This window comes from Acipenser ruthenus, chromosome 9 (genome assembly GCF_902713425.1).
Source record: "Acipenser ruthenus chromosome 9, fAciRut3.2 maternal haplotype, whole genome shotgun sequence".
In the NCBI taxonomy this organism is placed as follows: domain Eukaryota; kingdom Metazoa; phylum Chordata; class Actinopteri; order Acipenseriformes; family Acipenseridae; genus Acipenser; species Acipenser ruthenus.
The window spans coordinates 42,238,490-42,255,563 of NC_081197.1; the positions used below are offsets into that span (position 1 = coordinate 42,238,490).

The following is a 17,074-nucleotide window of genomic DNA, read 5'->3' on the forward strand; positions in this document are numbered from 1 at the left end:
CTCTGTTACACCTACCTATAGTAGAGTAGGCCTAAGTTGTATTCTGTTGAATTAAGTTTTCGTTTCTATAATACAAAAACAGTCAGTTGAGTGTTCAAATAAATCATGGATTTCAGTTGACACAACATAGAAACTATAACCAAATGATAGCAGATAACAGCCGAAGGGCAGATATGCTTCATTAAATGAATATTACCACTGTGGTTGGGTTACCACGGCAACAGGTTCACATTAACAGCCATATTAAGAAACATCCCTTGAGTGGTGCTTGCTTGACTTAAAGTACATGGTGCTAATAAAATAATTCCAGTAAATATAACGTAAGATATATTGTTATAATTTTATTGGTCTCAGATTTTCTTTTGACATTTTTTATTTGACATACCAATTTATCACAATAAACCAATACACACTGGAGCACTACGTCAGTATCTGAGTGCTACCGTACCTGGACTACAGTTCAATATTTGCCCCAGTGAACGTCAACGGTAGAGAAATTCCACTTATCATACAATTCAGGGTTATATACTATAATTCCAATAAACACCATGAATATAAAGTCTATCTCAAGATTGTGTTTGTATGTAAGAGGTACTGTACATTTAAAAAAAAATGAAATAAAAAGTCTGTACATGAACAAAGATTAAAGAGAAACTTTCAACCAGACTTAAGTAGGCTATGTTCAGGTGGAACATTAATCAGTTGTTAATGGAATTTTTAACAATTCACTGAGACCTTTGTCGGTAATGTACTGATATGTATCTAAAATAATAATAAAAGAAGTTTCCTGCTATTCACTCTTCTTTAAAGGAGCCTCCTGCAGATAAATCAGATAAATGGTATGAATATTAGAGCACTACTCAAATGCTGACGGCATTAACATTCAGAGTGTGTAGTATTTTTTTTATAGGCACATTTATTATTCCGTAGTTGTGCATTCCAAAGTAAACATCAGCCTATTATTTAACAACTGGCTAAGAATATCAAATAAGCAATCACATTTTGTTTTTCTCTTTGAGTACAGTGCCTTAGTTAAAAAGACTGAAGCATTTATGTTTTACATTATAACAAGAAAGCAACTGCTAATGGAATGGAGCAAATGGAAACCATGACCATGCTGCCTTCCTACTGGCTCTGCTTTACAAAGGGCTGCCTTTATAATGCAGAACGTACCTTATAGCCTCCTTGTTTCAATCAGTTGCTCTGCCATGGCGTGGCATCTGATCAAACAAAATCATGAAAGCTAATAAATGTTCTAGAGATTCACCGCACTTACTGTAGGCAAAATGCTGCTTCATAAGATTGCTGATGCCATTCTGAATAAATTAGTAGGCTACATGTCACTTGGAATTGGGGTGGTGGCCAAGAGAAATTGGCTGTCTTGACTACTGAAGGAAGATGCCAGGACATTAGAAGCTCACAGCTCTCTGGTGTAGGTAAAGCCCACTGAGATAAACAAATCCCATTTACAAGATTTGGCATATTGACTCATTTCTTTTTCTTGAGTTGAGTGCTGATTTTTTCTAGATTTTTAAACATTTTATTTATTAATTGCACAAAGGTATTAAATATTAATATTGTGGTAAAGCCCCCAGCCAAAGCTAGTTTGTGCTGTTTAAATAGTTGACCCAGACACAGAAGCTGTAGTTCAGCGCTTTCCTGTGCACTTTTATTTACAAATCCAAATAAAATAAAACAGACAAAACAAGTCTAACTCTAATTTGGAGCACAGGTTATACCCAGACTGGATCCACACAGGTCCCAAAGAAAGTATTTCGTCAACGATTCTTTGAATACATCTGCGAATGACTTTAGCAGTTAGTTTCTTTGTTTTGCAAACTTCTGCATTTCCATGAGCTCCTGCATCTGCCTTTTCTGTTCCTCTGCAAAGTCTTACAATTGAAGTACTACTGTTTGTTTGTTTTTTCTCTCTAATATGATTGAAGTCTTATAGTACGTATATCATTTTGTTTATAATGTGCTCTTGGTTAGGCAGAAATGTAACACTGCAAAAGTACCTAATTTTAGTAAAGTTATCTTATTCTAACGTCCCCTTTCTGCCACGAATAAAAAATATGTTTAAAGTTTTCAGTGTAGCATACTGTGCTTTTTTGCTCAGGGAGACAGTTCCACCGGAACCGCCCCAGGCAGCCTCCGCCCCAGCCTCAGCAGCCCCAGCAGGGGCCCTGAAGGCTTGCAGCCTCAGACCCACCCATTTACATAACACCATCTGCACTACTTGCGCAATTGCACCGCAAACTACTAGAAACACTACTTCAAAAACAAAGTTCTCCTGCTGGGCATGGATCTCCTCAGCCAGACAAAAGGCATCCTCTGGCACCCAGAACCGGGCAGACTCTAGCTGTTGGTCTGGCCCCTGAACAGGACCGTCTGACCGCCCTAGGGCTCTCAAACACAGTAGTGAGTACACTGCAGAATGCTAGGGCTTCTTCCACAAGAGCATTGTATGCCTATAAGTGAAATATTTTCAAAACTGGTGCATGGCCGGAGGCCATGATCCCGTGTATTGCCCTATAGCAGTTATTTTACAGTTTCTGCAAGATCTAGAGGCGGGTAAATCCCCCTCTACATTGAAAGTGTACCTAGCAGCCCTATCTGCTTGCCACGTTCTCATCGAGTGCTCATATCCTGCGACCCGTTTTCTAAAGGGTGCTCGGTGGTTTCGACCTCCTATAACGGATGTCCCCCCCGAATGGAGTCTAGACGTGGTACTGGAGGCTCTCACGAAGGCCCCGTTTGAGCCCATAGGTACCATAGAACTGAAATATCTCTATGAAGACAGCCTTTCTGTTAGCTATCACCTCCGCTAAGCGGGTCCGTGAACTACAGGCACTGTCCGTGCACAGTTCTTGTATACATGTTTGGGACGATGGAAACAGAGTATCGTTGCGCACAAACCCTGCTTTCCTCCCTAAGGTGAGTAAAGTGTTTCATTTGAATCAATCAGTGGAACTAGAGGCTTTCCATCCCCCTCCCTTTGAGTCGGATAGGAGATTAAATTCCCTCTGCCCAGTTCGGGCATTGAGATGCTATGTGAATAGAACGAGAGTGCTGCGTCAGTCTGACCAGCTTTTAGTCTGTCATGGTGAACGGACCCGAGGTCAAGCACTCTCTAAGCAGCGACTGTCCCATTGGATTGTGGACATGGTTTCGACTGCGTTATACTAATGCTGGCCTACCCCCACCGGGGAGGGTGGCCGCGCACTCAACCAGAGATGTGGCTACGTCATGGGCCCTCTTCAGAGGTGCCTCATTGACTGATATATGTACTGCGGCTAGCTGGACTAACCCGCATACATTTACCAGGTTCTACCGACTTAATGTCGTAGATCCCTCTGAGGTTGCACGCTCACACCACCAACACTAGATGGCGGTAGTGAGATGTCCCTCAGTTGCTGTCCGCTCTTTCTCCAGCACGACGGCTCTGGTATACTTTCCCAAAAGTAATCAATTTGGTAGTCATCTTCGAATTGAAAGGGAACGATAGGTTAAGGATGTAACCCCAGTTCCCTGAAAGAAGAAGATGACCGCCAACCTTGTGAGGTTGCATCACTTTCATTCGTGGGTTCAATGCAAAACAGGCTGAGATCTCCACCCAATGACTATTTATTACCTCGGTGAGGCGGGACCGATGACATCACTCCGTGGAGGGGCCTATCGGCAGCTTTGATATAGAATGCTCAGCGAATACCTGACAAGCAGGCATGTCCCAAAAGTATTCAATTTGTTGATCACCTTCTCTTTCAGGGAACCGTTTCTCTTCATTAATCAGTTTTTGTCCTGATAGCTGCATTTACTTCCTTTGCCTTGCATGCAAAAAAAAAACATAGAAGTACAACTTACAACAATTATTACTGTGTGCTCAGCTGTCTGTTAAAGAAAAAAAAATGCCAGTACGTTTGTTTTCTAAACAAGGATTCACATTCTAATAGGGTGACTAAATGTGTCTAACACATCTTAACCCACCTCCCTGAGTTATCTAAATGCTTTCATGCAACATTATGAAACATTAATTATTATTTTGATGTTTTGTTTTTTAATTTTGTTGGAATTAAAGGGCCTAGTGGTTTGATGTTCATTCCAGAATTTTATAGAATTCTTGATTACATGCACTGTGTTTTGTTAGGGGTTGTACAGCAATCTTTGGTTTGATCCTTCCAGCTCATCAAAACCATATTCTTTACGTAGATATGTGGGGTTATTAGACAATATGTTAGTAAACGTTAAACCTCCATCTGAAATAAAACCTACACCCTGTTCCTTACAACAAAGAACATTTTGGAAAGCATCTAAGTGGACAGCATTTTTGATTTTTTTGTTCTCAATTTTCCATTGACTTGCTGTATAAACGAAAATATAAGTTCCAAGAACACAACCAGATGGGGAACGCAGTATTTATGCTACAAAGCATAAACAATCAATTAGAAGAGGATATGTGATGCCGTTCTGTCCCAAACATTTGGTTTTATAACTCCTGTTCAGACTATGACACGACGGTAATGTTTGGAAAGATATTGAATTTCAAAAAGAAAAGATGATAACCGCACACTCAATTGCAATCCAAAAATAATTTCTTAAAAGAAAAGCCGACGTTTCGACACCGGAGTGTCTTCATCAGGGTAAAAGCATGTACAAAACAGACATATTTAAAGGTTTCAAATAATCAATCACAGGTGAAGAGAAGTCATTGCATTCATGTGAAAATTCAATAACTAGTATAAGAGCAGTCAAGGAAGATTAACAAAGTCAATTACCAATTTAGAGTTCATAGTTAAATTGTTCTAACAGTTTGACAAAACCATTTTTAAATTGAGAAATAAACTAATTTATACAATGTTCACAAGAAGCACTTATCAATTATTATTATTATTATTATTATTATTATTATTATTATTATTATTATTATTATTATTATTATTTATTTCTTAGCAGACACCCTTATCCAGGGCGACTTACAATCGTAAGCAAATGCATTTCAAGTGTTACAATACAAGTAATACAATAAGAGCAAGAAATACAATAACTTTTGTTCAAGCAAAGTACAAGTGTGACAAACCAAAATTCAATAATACAGCAGATAATAGTGATAGTTACATCAGGATATGATTAAATAGTGATAGTTACATCAGGATGTGATTAAATATAAAGTACTACAGGTTAAACACTTGGCAGATTACAGTATTCTGAAGTACAGGATTAAATGCAGTAAAATAGGGGGCAGATAAGAGCAAAATAAAGCACATTTACATGAAGGGTGATAGTGTCCCAGGATACAAACAGAGGAGTTCTACAGGTGCTGTTTGAAGAGGTGAGTCTTAAGGAGGCGCCGGAATGTGATCAGGGACTGGGCAGTCCTGACATCTGTAGGAAGGTCATTCCACCACTGCGGAGCAAGGGTGGAGAAGGAGCGGGCTCTGGAGGCAAGGGAGCGTAGCAGAGGTAGAGCTAGTCTTCTAGTGCAGGCGGAGCGGAGAGGTCGAGTGGGGGTGTAGGGAGAGATGAGGGTCTGGAGGTAGCTGGGTGCAGTCTGGTCAAGGCATCTGTAGGCTAGTACAAGAGTCTTGAACTGGATGCGAGCGGTGATCGGGAGCCAGTGGAGCGAGCAGAATAGTGGAGTAGCGTGGGCGAAGCGAGGCAGAGAGAACACCAGGCGGGCAGCAGAGTTCTGGATGAGCTGGAGCGGACGGGTGGCGGACGCAGGGAGGCCAGCCAGGAGGGAGTTGCAGTAGTCTAGGCGGGAGAGTACCAGGGCCTGGACCAGGAGCTGGGTAGCATAGTTGGTGAGGAAGGGTCGGATTACGATATAGTTGCTGTACAAAAGTATGGACAATTAATATGGAAATATTAGAAAAAGAAATAAACAAAATTGGGCACATTATTCTGACAAAAAGATGCAAATCTGTATAATCATATAAAACATTTTTTTAGATTAATTAATAGTCAATTGTCAATTAAGGTCTCATGATTATTATTATTATTATTATTATTATTATTATTATTAATAATTTCTTAGCAGATGCCCTTATCCAGGGCGACTTACAATTGTTACAAGATATCACATTATACATTATTTCACATCATACAGATATCACATTATTTTTACATACAATTATCCATTTATACAATTGGGTTTGAGATTAAGTTACATAGTTCAATTGTTCTATCAGAGTATAAAGAAAACAATTTTAAATTGAGTAACAGATGTTTATACAGTTTTCACAGGGGGGGGGGGGGGGTGCTAATGTTTTCCAAAACTCTATCCAAAACAATTCTCTTTGTAAAAGCAAATTATCCCAATCACTTCCCCTTCTGGGCAAATGAACCTTTTCAATTCCTAAATAAAGAAGACAGGAGATGGGATGTTGCGCCTCAATAAAATGAGCAGCTCCAGGATAAACTGTATTTTTACATCTGATAGTACCAAGATTTTCAGCAATTCTAGATTTAAGAGAACGCGTAGTTTTGCCAATGTATGGTTTACTGCATGGACAAGATATCATATAGATTACACAAGTCGTTTTACATGATATTACTCCTTTTATAAGAATGGCTTTACCAGGAAGTGGATGTTTAAAGAAGTGTGACTTAAATGTGCTATTACATTGAGCACAAAGAGCCACTTTTGTAATTACCATCTGATATGGGGCCAATCTATTGATTACACCTTTTATTTTTTCTCCACATTTGGAATATTTAGTGATCAACATAACTGGATTCGAGAATATCATCTCAGGATTTTAAAGACATTTTTAGACACAGCAGCATTGAGGCACTTGGTTTTATATCCTCTATTTTCAAATCTGGCCCTCATATCAGACATGTCTTTTTCAAAGTCAGACTCCAGTTTGGAATTGTGTTTGAGCCTACGAAATTAACTGTATGGTCAACTATTCTGTAAAAGGTAAGGAATGACAACTGTATGCCCTTAACAGTGTGTTACGATCAGTAGGTTTACGATAAAGATTAGTGTACAAGCAATTCCCATCTTTGACGATCCACAAATCCAATCAATTAGCAGAGGATATGTGATGCCGTTTTACCCCTAAAACTTGGTTTTATAGCTCCTGTTCAAACTATGGCACGGCGGTAATGTTTGGGGATGCAGCAGTCAGGCTCTGCTAAAGAGAGGTACAGGACAGAATGGACCAGCTGCTCTTACCACTAGCTCAATCCCACAGTGCACTAAGTCCTGTGTAGAACATCTCTCTCCAAACATACTGGAGCTTTCTGTGCTCTTACATTGCACCAAGGCGAGTCTGTTTGACAGGCCAGAGAATGTGTGTATGCTCAGTATGTAGAGAAAGCAAACGAAAAGATGCAGTTAAATCCCTCTGGTTCCCTTGGTATGGCAGGTTGCCTAGAGGAGCACTTGGGTGGTAATGAAGCCATATATTTTGTTATCAAGGAAGCTTACTTTATAGTTTCTAATACAGCTATAGAAATAAGTGCATATTTCCCTTAATTATTTAATTGGTGGCTGCACTTTTGTTGAAAAATCACAGTCTATAATTCTGATGAATACAGTAAGTAAGTGAATAAAAAGGTGCTTGTTCATGCATGCTGATACCATTTAACAATAGCAGGTTTCTTCCATGAATGCTAAGCAGTCTCTGGTTTAGGCAAATGTAAAGGTTGGGCACAAACATACACTCACTGCTGACATAACATTCCTATCCAACTAGATTATAGCCAAAAGATGAAATGCGTATATTCATTTGAAAAAAGGGTTTTAACGCACCCAAATATGATACATATTCCCACAAACCATTGGTTTGCATGTACCGGTATTTAATATCAATATATCGCTCCACTAATCATGTGGTTCCCAAATTTGTATACAATATGCCTTTATTAAAGAGACTATACTGTATGTGATTGGCCCACACTCCTGCACAAAGGAGTGTCAGTATCTCTTTCCTGCACTCGGAACAGTTAATGTAGAACAGGACCAGCTGACAAAAAATCTTCTGTGGAGAACATCTTCAATTCTCAGCTCCAACTTAGATCCTCTTTTACCCCATAGAATTAATTTGGAAGCCAAATAAAAATGTGAACAAATAATAAATAAATAAATAAATAAATAAATAAATAAATAAATATAAAAACGCTTCCAAAACAAAAACTCTAGACAAGATCAACTGGTTATTGTTCTATGAAGAGCACATTGTCATTGATCAACTAGTAGAACAATTCAGTTTTACAGACATTTAACTTTTCAAGCCAGCCAGGGGCCAATTGATTTTCCTCCTTTGGGAAAGAGGGAAACTACTTCCAGTATTGTAGTATGAAATGAAACTTAAACAGATTGTATAACATTGACTTGTGTTGGAAAGAGGATGTATGTTACTCCGTTGATTTTTTCCTGGTAAACTCACTGCTCTTGAGTTTGATCTGATCTGTGAGATGCGTTGTGCATGAAGTCACATTTCCAACACAAATCAGTGCTGTGGCTTATTTTACCAATGTGCTGAATTTTAGTACTGGAAGAACACGCCATGAAGAACCCAATGATGCAATCTTTTTTTTTAATTGAAGTTTTTGCATATTATATGGTTATTATATGTGCATATTATATGGTTACTTAATGACGATATGCTTAATATAACCTCTTCATCTTGGCATTCTAGTTACTTAAAGGTATATCTCTAAACTGTAGGGGTTTCACATGGGAATTATAAGTGACTTGATTATTTTGAAGTTATTTCTGTTGCTCTTTAAAATCAGTCGTTAGAGAATTCAAACTTGACTGACTCACCAGAAGAACCCTAAGTCAGGTAATTGTTGGAGATTATTAATCAGCACTTCAACTCCGCTTTCAGTCTGTTTCCCATTTTACTGATCTGTGCAGTCTTGGATAATGAAGTCCGGCACAACTGATGTCTTGTACGTCATAGGGAAATGCACCTGTTGTATCTAATGAAATGGTGCTATTTGCAGAACAAATTAATCACCCAGGCAGGGGCAGCCCATTTACACCAGAAATACGACCTACATATCATAGAAGTTTCCGTTTTTTGTCCAACCATCAGGGAAGAAAATACAATTCCTACAGACCAAAAGAAAATATTCTTGATAATATTAATTTTTGAAAAATAAATTAAAATGAATAAACAAAACTTTTCCGATTAATGTTATCTTTGTTTAGACAATTATTAAAAGGCATATATACATTATAATAAGCGGGAGAAGTTGGTCGTTCTTTAACAATGTAACAGTTATTACTGTTACGCAGATGGAGCATCCTTTTTAAATGTTATTTTGGGATCTCTTGTTTCAGTGAATGCATTTTACCACATGTCCACTAGATGGCATAACATTGTTAGAAATGTTAAGTACATTTCCATGGATTTTCCCCTCACATGGCAACCAAACAACTAAGCTGCAGAGGTCTTCTGGTACGTATTTCCGTTGCTCCGATACTGCCCGGAGGTTCTGTAATTGGAAACCCACTCAATTTCAATGAAATATGTGGTAAAGAAAGCAAGCTATCGTTTGGAGATGCATTTTGTATCAGGTAACGTTGTCAATATGCAATTGCATGAGCCTCAGCTATGTCAGTAGCGTACCAAAAAGATCATGTACTGTATTGTTCTTAGGAGATAGGAAGTTAGGTAGCTTCATCTGATTCGCATCTTGCAGTGTTTTGGGGCTAGTGAAAATAATACATTTCTTATTTAATGCAAGCTATGGGAAATGAGTGCATCACAAAACATTATAAATGATGAAACGCAGGTGTTGAGGCAAGCAAAGAACAAAACAAAAAACAAACAATAAAATAATAAATAAAAACTGTAATATGTTTCCCAACAGTCGTGGCGTAAGAAATGGAAAAGTATAGCCAGGTCAGATAATGTGTGAAATATGAATGTTTTTTAAGATTTTTATTGACCAGCATTTAAATACGCTTTCCTCAAAAATATGCGTGTCTCTTTTTTCCCTCCAGATGTCCCTGAATTTTCCTGGTTCCTAACCAGTGGATGTGTGTGTGAATTGACTTCCAGTATTGTAGTATGAAAAGTGAGAGTGAAAGCTGAGACTGAGGCAGATCCGTTCAGTTTACACTGTTCTGAAGGAGCAGAACACCATTATTTCACGTTCAGGATCTGATTACGCGTAAGACTAGAGCGAGAGAGTGTGCTAGAGAGCCACTGGACTGCTTTGCACAATCGTTAAAATCAGCAGCAAAAGCAGCAGATGATCAGCTAGCATAAACATTGTCTGGTTATAGTGGTGATGTGTACGCTTTATTAAGGTATGACAAACACCTGGAAAAGGAGCACGCATTGGAATGTTGCTCAGTAGTTTTAAGCAGTGGAATGGATTTCAAAGGAGAACAGTGAGCACTTCTTCAGATAATCCTACATGCTCACTTCGTTTATTCTGATGCACAGTTTCATATAGATTGCCGTGCGTGTAGACGTTGCTGTGAGGGTCTTTGACCTCTCTCATTGCACAGTTGAAGCACATACTGGAGTTCTCGCCAGTATGGTGCATATTGGTTTCAATGTATCATACGTGGAACTAAAAAAAGCCGTTGCCATTATTATTATTATTATTATTCACTAAAATGGACGAGTCGTCCCTCTTGGATTTGCTCGAGTGCTCGGTATGCCTGGAACGGCTGGACACCACCGCCAAGGTGCTGCCTTGTCAGCACACCTTCTGCCGCCGCTGCCTGGAAAACATCTTGAGTTCCCGCAACGAGTTGCGATGCCCAGAGTGCCGAATACTGGTGGACTGTGGCGTGGACGAGCTGCCTGCTAACATCCTACTGGTGAGACTGCTGGACGGTATTAAACAGAGACCCAGGAACGGAGGGAGACTGTCACTTACAGGGGCTTCCCTGGGATGCGCAGCCGGTATCTCAGCCTCCCCTCCCGGGACAGCCATCCGTGACCTACCGACAGCGATACGCAGTTCCCCGGTCAAGGTTTGTGAACTTTTTATTTCAGGAAACTGTTTTGGCGACTAAGCTCTCAAGCTCTAGGCGTTGTACTCTGCAATTCTAAATCGACTCTGGTTGTTCTCTTTATATCTTTAGGGATGTTTTTTCTGTTTTGTCCAGAATGGAATGATACTGAGCGTATGCTGGAGTGCTATTGATAAATTGGCCAGCAGGGTTTGTTTGTACCACCTTGCTAATTGTGTCTCCTTAGTCCTACAGTTTTGTAGCAAAATTGCTATGAACAGCCTTTATTAGGGTGCTATGGCATCATTCCTCCCAGACACGTAGTGCTGCTCAATTGCCTGAAAAGAGCGCTAATTATGTGAGTACTGTATACGGAATGTAAACTCATTGGTTGAAATGGCATTAGTGGTTTAAAAAAAACATGAATGGTTGTTTTCAGAAGGGTCCATAAGAAAACGCACTTTTGTATAAGTCTCATCGAACAGAAACAAGGCGTTTCTTGTTTTTGATTGTATGGGATATCTCAAGCATGTTTATTCAGTTCAATAGTTTTAAACGTTGTACAGAAAACACCCAATAAAAAATCTGGTATTTTCACCATGCATCATTTAGTTACTAGTACTTGATTTTATTAAATACATCATATAAAAACATACCCAAATTGTGGGGAAGTGTTTCTTTCATTTGTGATGATGATACCAAACCACATATTGTACCTCATGTGTCTCTGTGTGGGGGATGGCCTAGATAAATAGCTCTCATTTTAAGGACTTCAAGTTTCAAGGGCTTTCCATCAAAATAATTGACCTAAATCACTGACGTACAAGGTGGAGTAACCCCACTTGGTCAACCTGAGTAGGACAGCTAATCACACAATGTACTGCAGCTAACTGTTTGTCATTCACCACTAATTCCTTTTTTTAAATGTAATCATTTGTTCTCAAATACTCTTACCACATTTTACCTGTACAATATGTTGTTTTGAAAGCTTGTATATTTTAAATGTAGTCCAGTAAAAGGTATCGATGTGCTTCGATTTTGTTTATCACTGGACCAATACAGATAGCATGAAAACCCATCACCTATCATGCTTTACACCCTCAACATACAGTTATGGCCAAACATTTTGCTTCACATAGAATTTTAGGATTGGTTTGAGACATCTTTTTTTTTTAAGCTATATGAACTACAAAATGATATCGCAAAAGTCTAACGGAAGCCATAGGAGTAGTACAGTATTTCATGTAAGATTTTTAAATGTAACATTTTTCAATGTGTCAGTTTTTCATTAAGTCAATGGAAAGCTACAAGGCGGTATGCAATTCAATATATTAACGTAACATTCAGTAGGTTTCATTCGATTTCATGAAGCCAATTTAATTAATTCTATAAGGTGATGCAAAACTTTTGGCCATAACTGTACTGTTGCAAGCATGCTCACAGGCTGTGTGACTGTGTGGTTCTATTTAGGAGTCCTGAATTTGTTTGTTTTAGCCTTTTGTATGACTGTATATTTTAACTCTCAGAATGATCATTCCTAGCTTCATGACAGCGAAAGAAAGTGTCAACTAATCTGCTTCTGTAAAGCGGGGGGTGGAGGGTGTTAGGGAGGCAGGTTGTAATCCAGCTGAGGACTGCTGACTCAGTTGATTGCTAATTGGCCTTGAAAAACAGTGCTCCCTCATCTGCATCAAACAATGATGAGGTCTGTTGGACTGTAACTTCAAGCACACCCTCTTGTCAAAATGAAATGCATTAGTGTTCTGTGACGGACAACTGTACACATGTATCCCCTTTGATTGTCCTAACTATTCAAAACTTGCTTATCATTATTGCACAGCTTTTTGAGGTGTGTCAGCTGTGAATAACGCTTTATAACATTCGGATTAAGTATATGTAAAGCTGTTATTTAATCATATAATGGACATTTGAGTAGGTTTTTTTGTTTTATTGTTAGTGTTTTTGAAATGTCTATTTTCTGATTTAAGTTTGGGTACCAAAACTGTTCTAGGCTGTCAGTGTAGAATATGAGGAGGCTGAGTGGTCCAGTGGTTAAAGAAAAGGGCTTGTAACCAGAAGGTCCCCGGTTCAAATCCCGGCTCAGCCACTGACTCATTGTGTGACCCTGAGCAAGTCACTTAACCTCCTTGTGCTCCGTCTTTCGGGGGAGACGTAGTTGTAAGTGACTCTGCAGCTGATGCATAGTTCACACACCCGAGTCTCTGTAAGTCGCCTTGGATAAAGGCGTCTGCTAAATAAACAAATAATAATAATAATAGAATAGTTTAATCAATATCAAACTTTCAAAAAACTTTCTTCTAATGCCTCACAAGTCAGATCTTAGTGAATGTTGCCCCGACAAGGATCATGTACCCAGACAAGGATAGGTATTGTACAGTATCAGTTAGGCCATACGTCTTGGTAAAACATTAACATGTGCAATACGGTCTTGAAACAAGTTATTATGGCAAGATCAAAACAAAGGCCTAGGACAGTACCTATAGAGGAGAAGAGGATATGGCCAGCAGGTTAAGGCCAATGGCCAATGACAAAATGCCAATTACATCAAAATAGGTCACACGCTGTACTAATTGCCAAGACTTATTGAAAAAGGGAGTGATACTGCTGGTGTCATTATTTAAAAACAAAACAAACAAACAAAAAACATTTAAAAGATGAATGCTGCTTTTGTTATATGCATTGTGTTTTGACCTTGGTAATTGATACTGTAAGACCAAAGAATATTGCCCAAGGGCTTCCTTTTTTGTTAAAAACCAAACCCTTTTAAATTGCACCTCCTTTTTAAACCTGCAAAGACGAGTGTGTAATAAAGATGTCAGCGCTTTGTATTTTTTTTTGTACTTTGGCAAGCAGTGTCCTATGGGCTTATGCATTTTGAATTGCAAAACAGGGTTTCGTTAGTGTCAAAGATTTTTTAGAAGTGGCTTATTGTAAGGGTAAGGCTTTAATGAATCCTTCGGAGCATGAAAGGCTTGTATTGAAATAATCTGGACAATTTAAACTAACAAAAAATATTTTTAAAAATTAATTGGAAGTGATTTAAACATCTGCAAACTTTTTTTTGTTCTAGAAAATAAATAGATTTTTTTGAAAGGGATTGTCATTCCGTGCATGCAGATACGTCTGTTTTTCCTTGAAATTGTATGATCTAGGAGAAATGAAACATGCTGAAGGGACAGGCCTCCAGATGCCACATGAACATAATTATTTCTATAACTTTTACTACAGCACCGCAGGGCTGGTTTGGATTACAGCCCATGCTTGACTGCATTTTGACATGATTGGTGGAGATCAGTAAGAAAATGTTTGCGTTATCACATGGCAGCCAGCCTTTTGTATCTGTTTTCATTTAATTTATGAATTAACGGCACAGTATCCCTGCACAGTGCATAATTACGAGTTGATTACATTTCAACCAGAGCTGTTTTTGACATACAGAGCAGGTGGCAGCCATAGACACAATGGAGTCCAACTTAATGCTATTAACCCCTTATAGTAAGGAAGTCAGTGATCATAGCAAAGTTTAGTAAAGCGCAGATAAGCATGGCAAATCATAGATAAGTATAGTAAAGCACTGTACACTATTTGGTTAACTATGATCATTAGCCCCACTCCAAGACAACTACTGGGCCTGTGTTAAGAAACCATTTAAAACAATGCAGGGCACAGCAGAAGATTTGGAGAGAAAGGTATGACAGGAATAGTCGAGATGCATTTATGAACATTCTGCATCAGATCACACCGCTGCGCAGGGTATGGGACCAATGGCAGCAGGCAGGCAGGAGATGCAACCGACCAGAGGAGAAGAACGGACATAGACTGGGGGCAGTGGCAACAACATATCTATTTAACCACCAAAGTCTCTTTTAAGAGCGACCCAAATCTTAAAAAAAAAAAATGTAAAAGTGTAAACTATTTATTTTCAGAATGGGATAAGGAAACGCTGTAGTTCTGACAGAGTTCAGGGAGAAGGAGCAGAGCGATCAGAATGCGACTTTTGAATTGATTTGAATACTTTTGCTTTTATCATTGTTGTCAAATTCATATTCAATATCTCATGTACATTTCGGTATCCCAAAAGGTCATCATTTACATAAATCTCGTCAGTCATGTTTATTGCGATAAATTCCAATATGGCTGCGTTTTTTTTTATTTTTTTTATTTTTTTTAAAGGCTTATGGATATCTTCCAATTATTTGCCCCTTTTTTGAAAAGAAGTGCCAACCGATGGTGGTGTGCTGTAATATCAACACCCCCATGTGACCTGTTTTCACCAATTTAATGCCCACCTAAGGGGTGGGATGCTACATTAACCCAGAGGGCGAAGCCTGAGGTGTTTATCCAAGCATCCCACCATTAGGGTGGGCATTATATTCGGAACTTGTATTTGTTTCAGCCCATTCCTGTGAACAGGCTTGTAGATGATAGCACTGGTTAAACATTCATGGGTACTTTTATCATCAAGAGAGTGAGAGGGACTGTGAGTTCATAGTTTGTCAGTGCTGCTGGTAAGACTGACAACCGATCCTAGCATAGCAGTGTGCTGACATTCAAGAGCCAGATTGCAGAATTAAGCTTCTGGGACGGGATAATGAACCACATGACTTGGCAGCAGAGCTGAGCTGCTGAGGGCAGAGGTGTGGGCAATGAGGAAAATGCCCCTTTTTTGGCATGCGTGTTGTCTTCCTTGGAGTTATGAAGGCTGTTTGTCCTTGAGTGTACTAAAACTTGAAATTGAGAACCACAGCATCCTAGGATGGAATGCATTTGCCAAAGTGTCTTGAGTTTCTTACACTGTTACAGTTTGTGGCAAAGCCAATTAACCACTTGACTGTCACGGAATGTACCAGGTACCACTTTAAGTGTTAATCAAAAATAAATGTTGGTGTAAAAGAAATCAATTAACTTTTAGACCTTAAAGGAAAAAGTATAACGGGTGACAGTCAGGAGGTTAAATCCTACCTACTCTTTGTATGAAAAGCTTGGGAACAATTCCCCCAGTACCACCGCAATTCGGTTTAAAATGAAATTTCTGCATTGTCCACAGAGCACACTGGACAACAGCTGTATTTTATATTTTGTAAAAAGGAAACTGTTCTCTAACACTTTCATTTATAAATAGTTTTTTTTTGCCTGGTAACTGTGAGTCTTTGCTAAGGAGTGTTATATAAGCACAGCAGCTGTGCTTTTGTGACCCAAACCATTTCTCCCGTGGACATTCACCCCCACTAATACACGTGAAAGTAAAAAACAATAGGAAGGGTAAAGGGTTTATTCGTCTTTATTCATCTTATTCAACTCTGCAACACTAATTAATTTCCTCTCAGTAGAAGCGTTTTAAGTGCACTCTTGCCATGGTGGATAAAATATGCACTGGTATCTTTAATTATAGAGGATTAGTCTTTTATTTGTAATTTAGTGCGTTATTGGTTTTGAAGTAAAGTTCAGTGAGATTATCACAGCCTCAGCTTCTTAATGGCGTAATTTAATAGAGTGAATTTCATACTGAGGAATGCAGATATCACCATTTCATTTTGTCGTTATCCCCTTCTAGGGATGCATATACATGGGGAAAGGGATATAGTGGAGGCGACTGTTTTACATATATCTAGAGAGCCAATTATCCAATTGTAATAAAACAAGGACATTCTCAAGCTACTGTGGTGTCTATCCATCTGTCTGTATAAGCATACAGAACCGTTGGTGTAGATCATGGCTGTTGAATTCAGTAAGTACAGTAGTAATCAACACACACTGATCATGCTATATATGCTAATTATCCTTATGTGAAACTTCTCACTGCTTTTTGAATGACTGTGACAGGATAGCAGCAGGAAAGAGACAGAGGCAAGGAAGCTGCAGTTTAATAGCGAAGTAACACAAACAAAGGGGCTCAAGGGCCAAAATAAAGGTGGTGTCAGGCTGTGCATTCGCCTTCACTGAACACAGACAGAATATACAAACACAACAACACCACAGATTTTATATAAACATTACAGTATGTATTCACTGGTTGTTGAATTCAGTAAATACAGCAGTAATCAACACACACTTTTTAAATGTTTTTTCTACCATGTTCTTTTTGGTTAGATGTTACGGTTCTGGAATATTCTGATTTAATCA

The 17,074-nt window shown here is 38.8% G+C and overlaps 1 protein-coding gene across 1 annotated transcript in view; it reads left to right on the forward strand.

Annotated features, from left to right (window-relative positions):
* The first annotated feature begins 9,404 nt into the window (after positions 1-9,404).
* The window catches only part of LOC117405327 (E3 ubiquitin-protein ligase SH3RF3-like), a 130,148-nt gene continuing 122,478 nt past the window's right edge, over positions 9,405-17,074 (forward strand). Inside the window, exons 1-2 of the mRNA XM_034008291.3 lie at positions 9,405-9,535; positions 9,965-10,951. Of these exons, the coding sequence (XP_033864182.3) occupies positions 10,589-10,951 (363 nt within the window). The 5' untranslated portion in view covers positions 9,405-9,535; positions 9,965-10,588. The remainder of the gene's footprint in view (positions 9,536-9,964; positions 10,952-17,074) is intronic.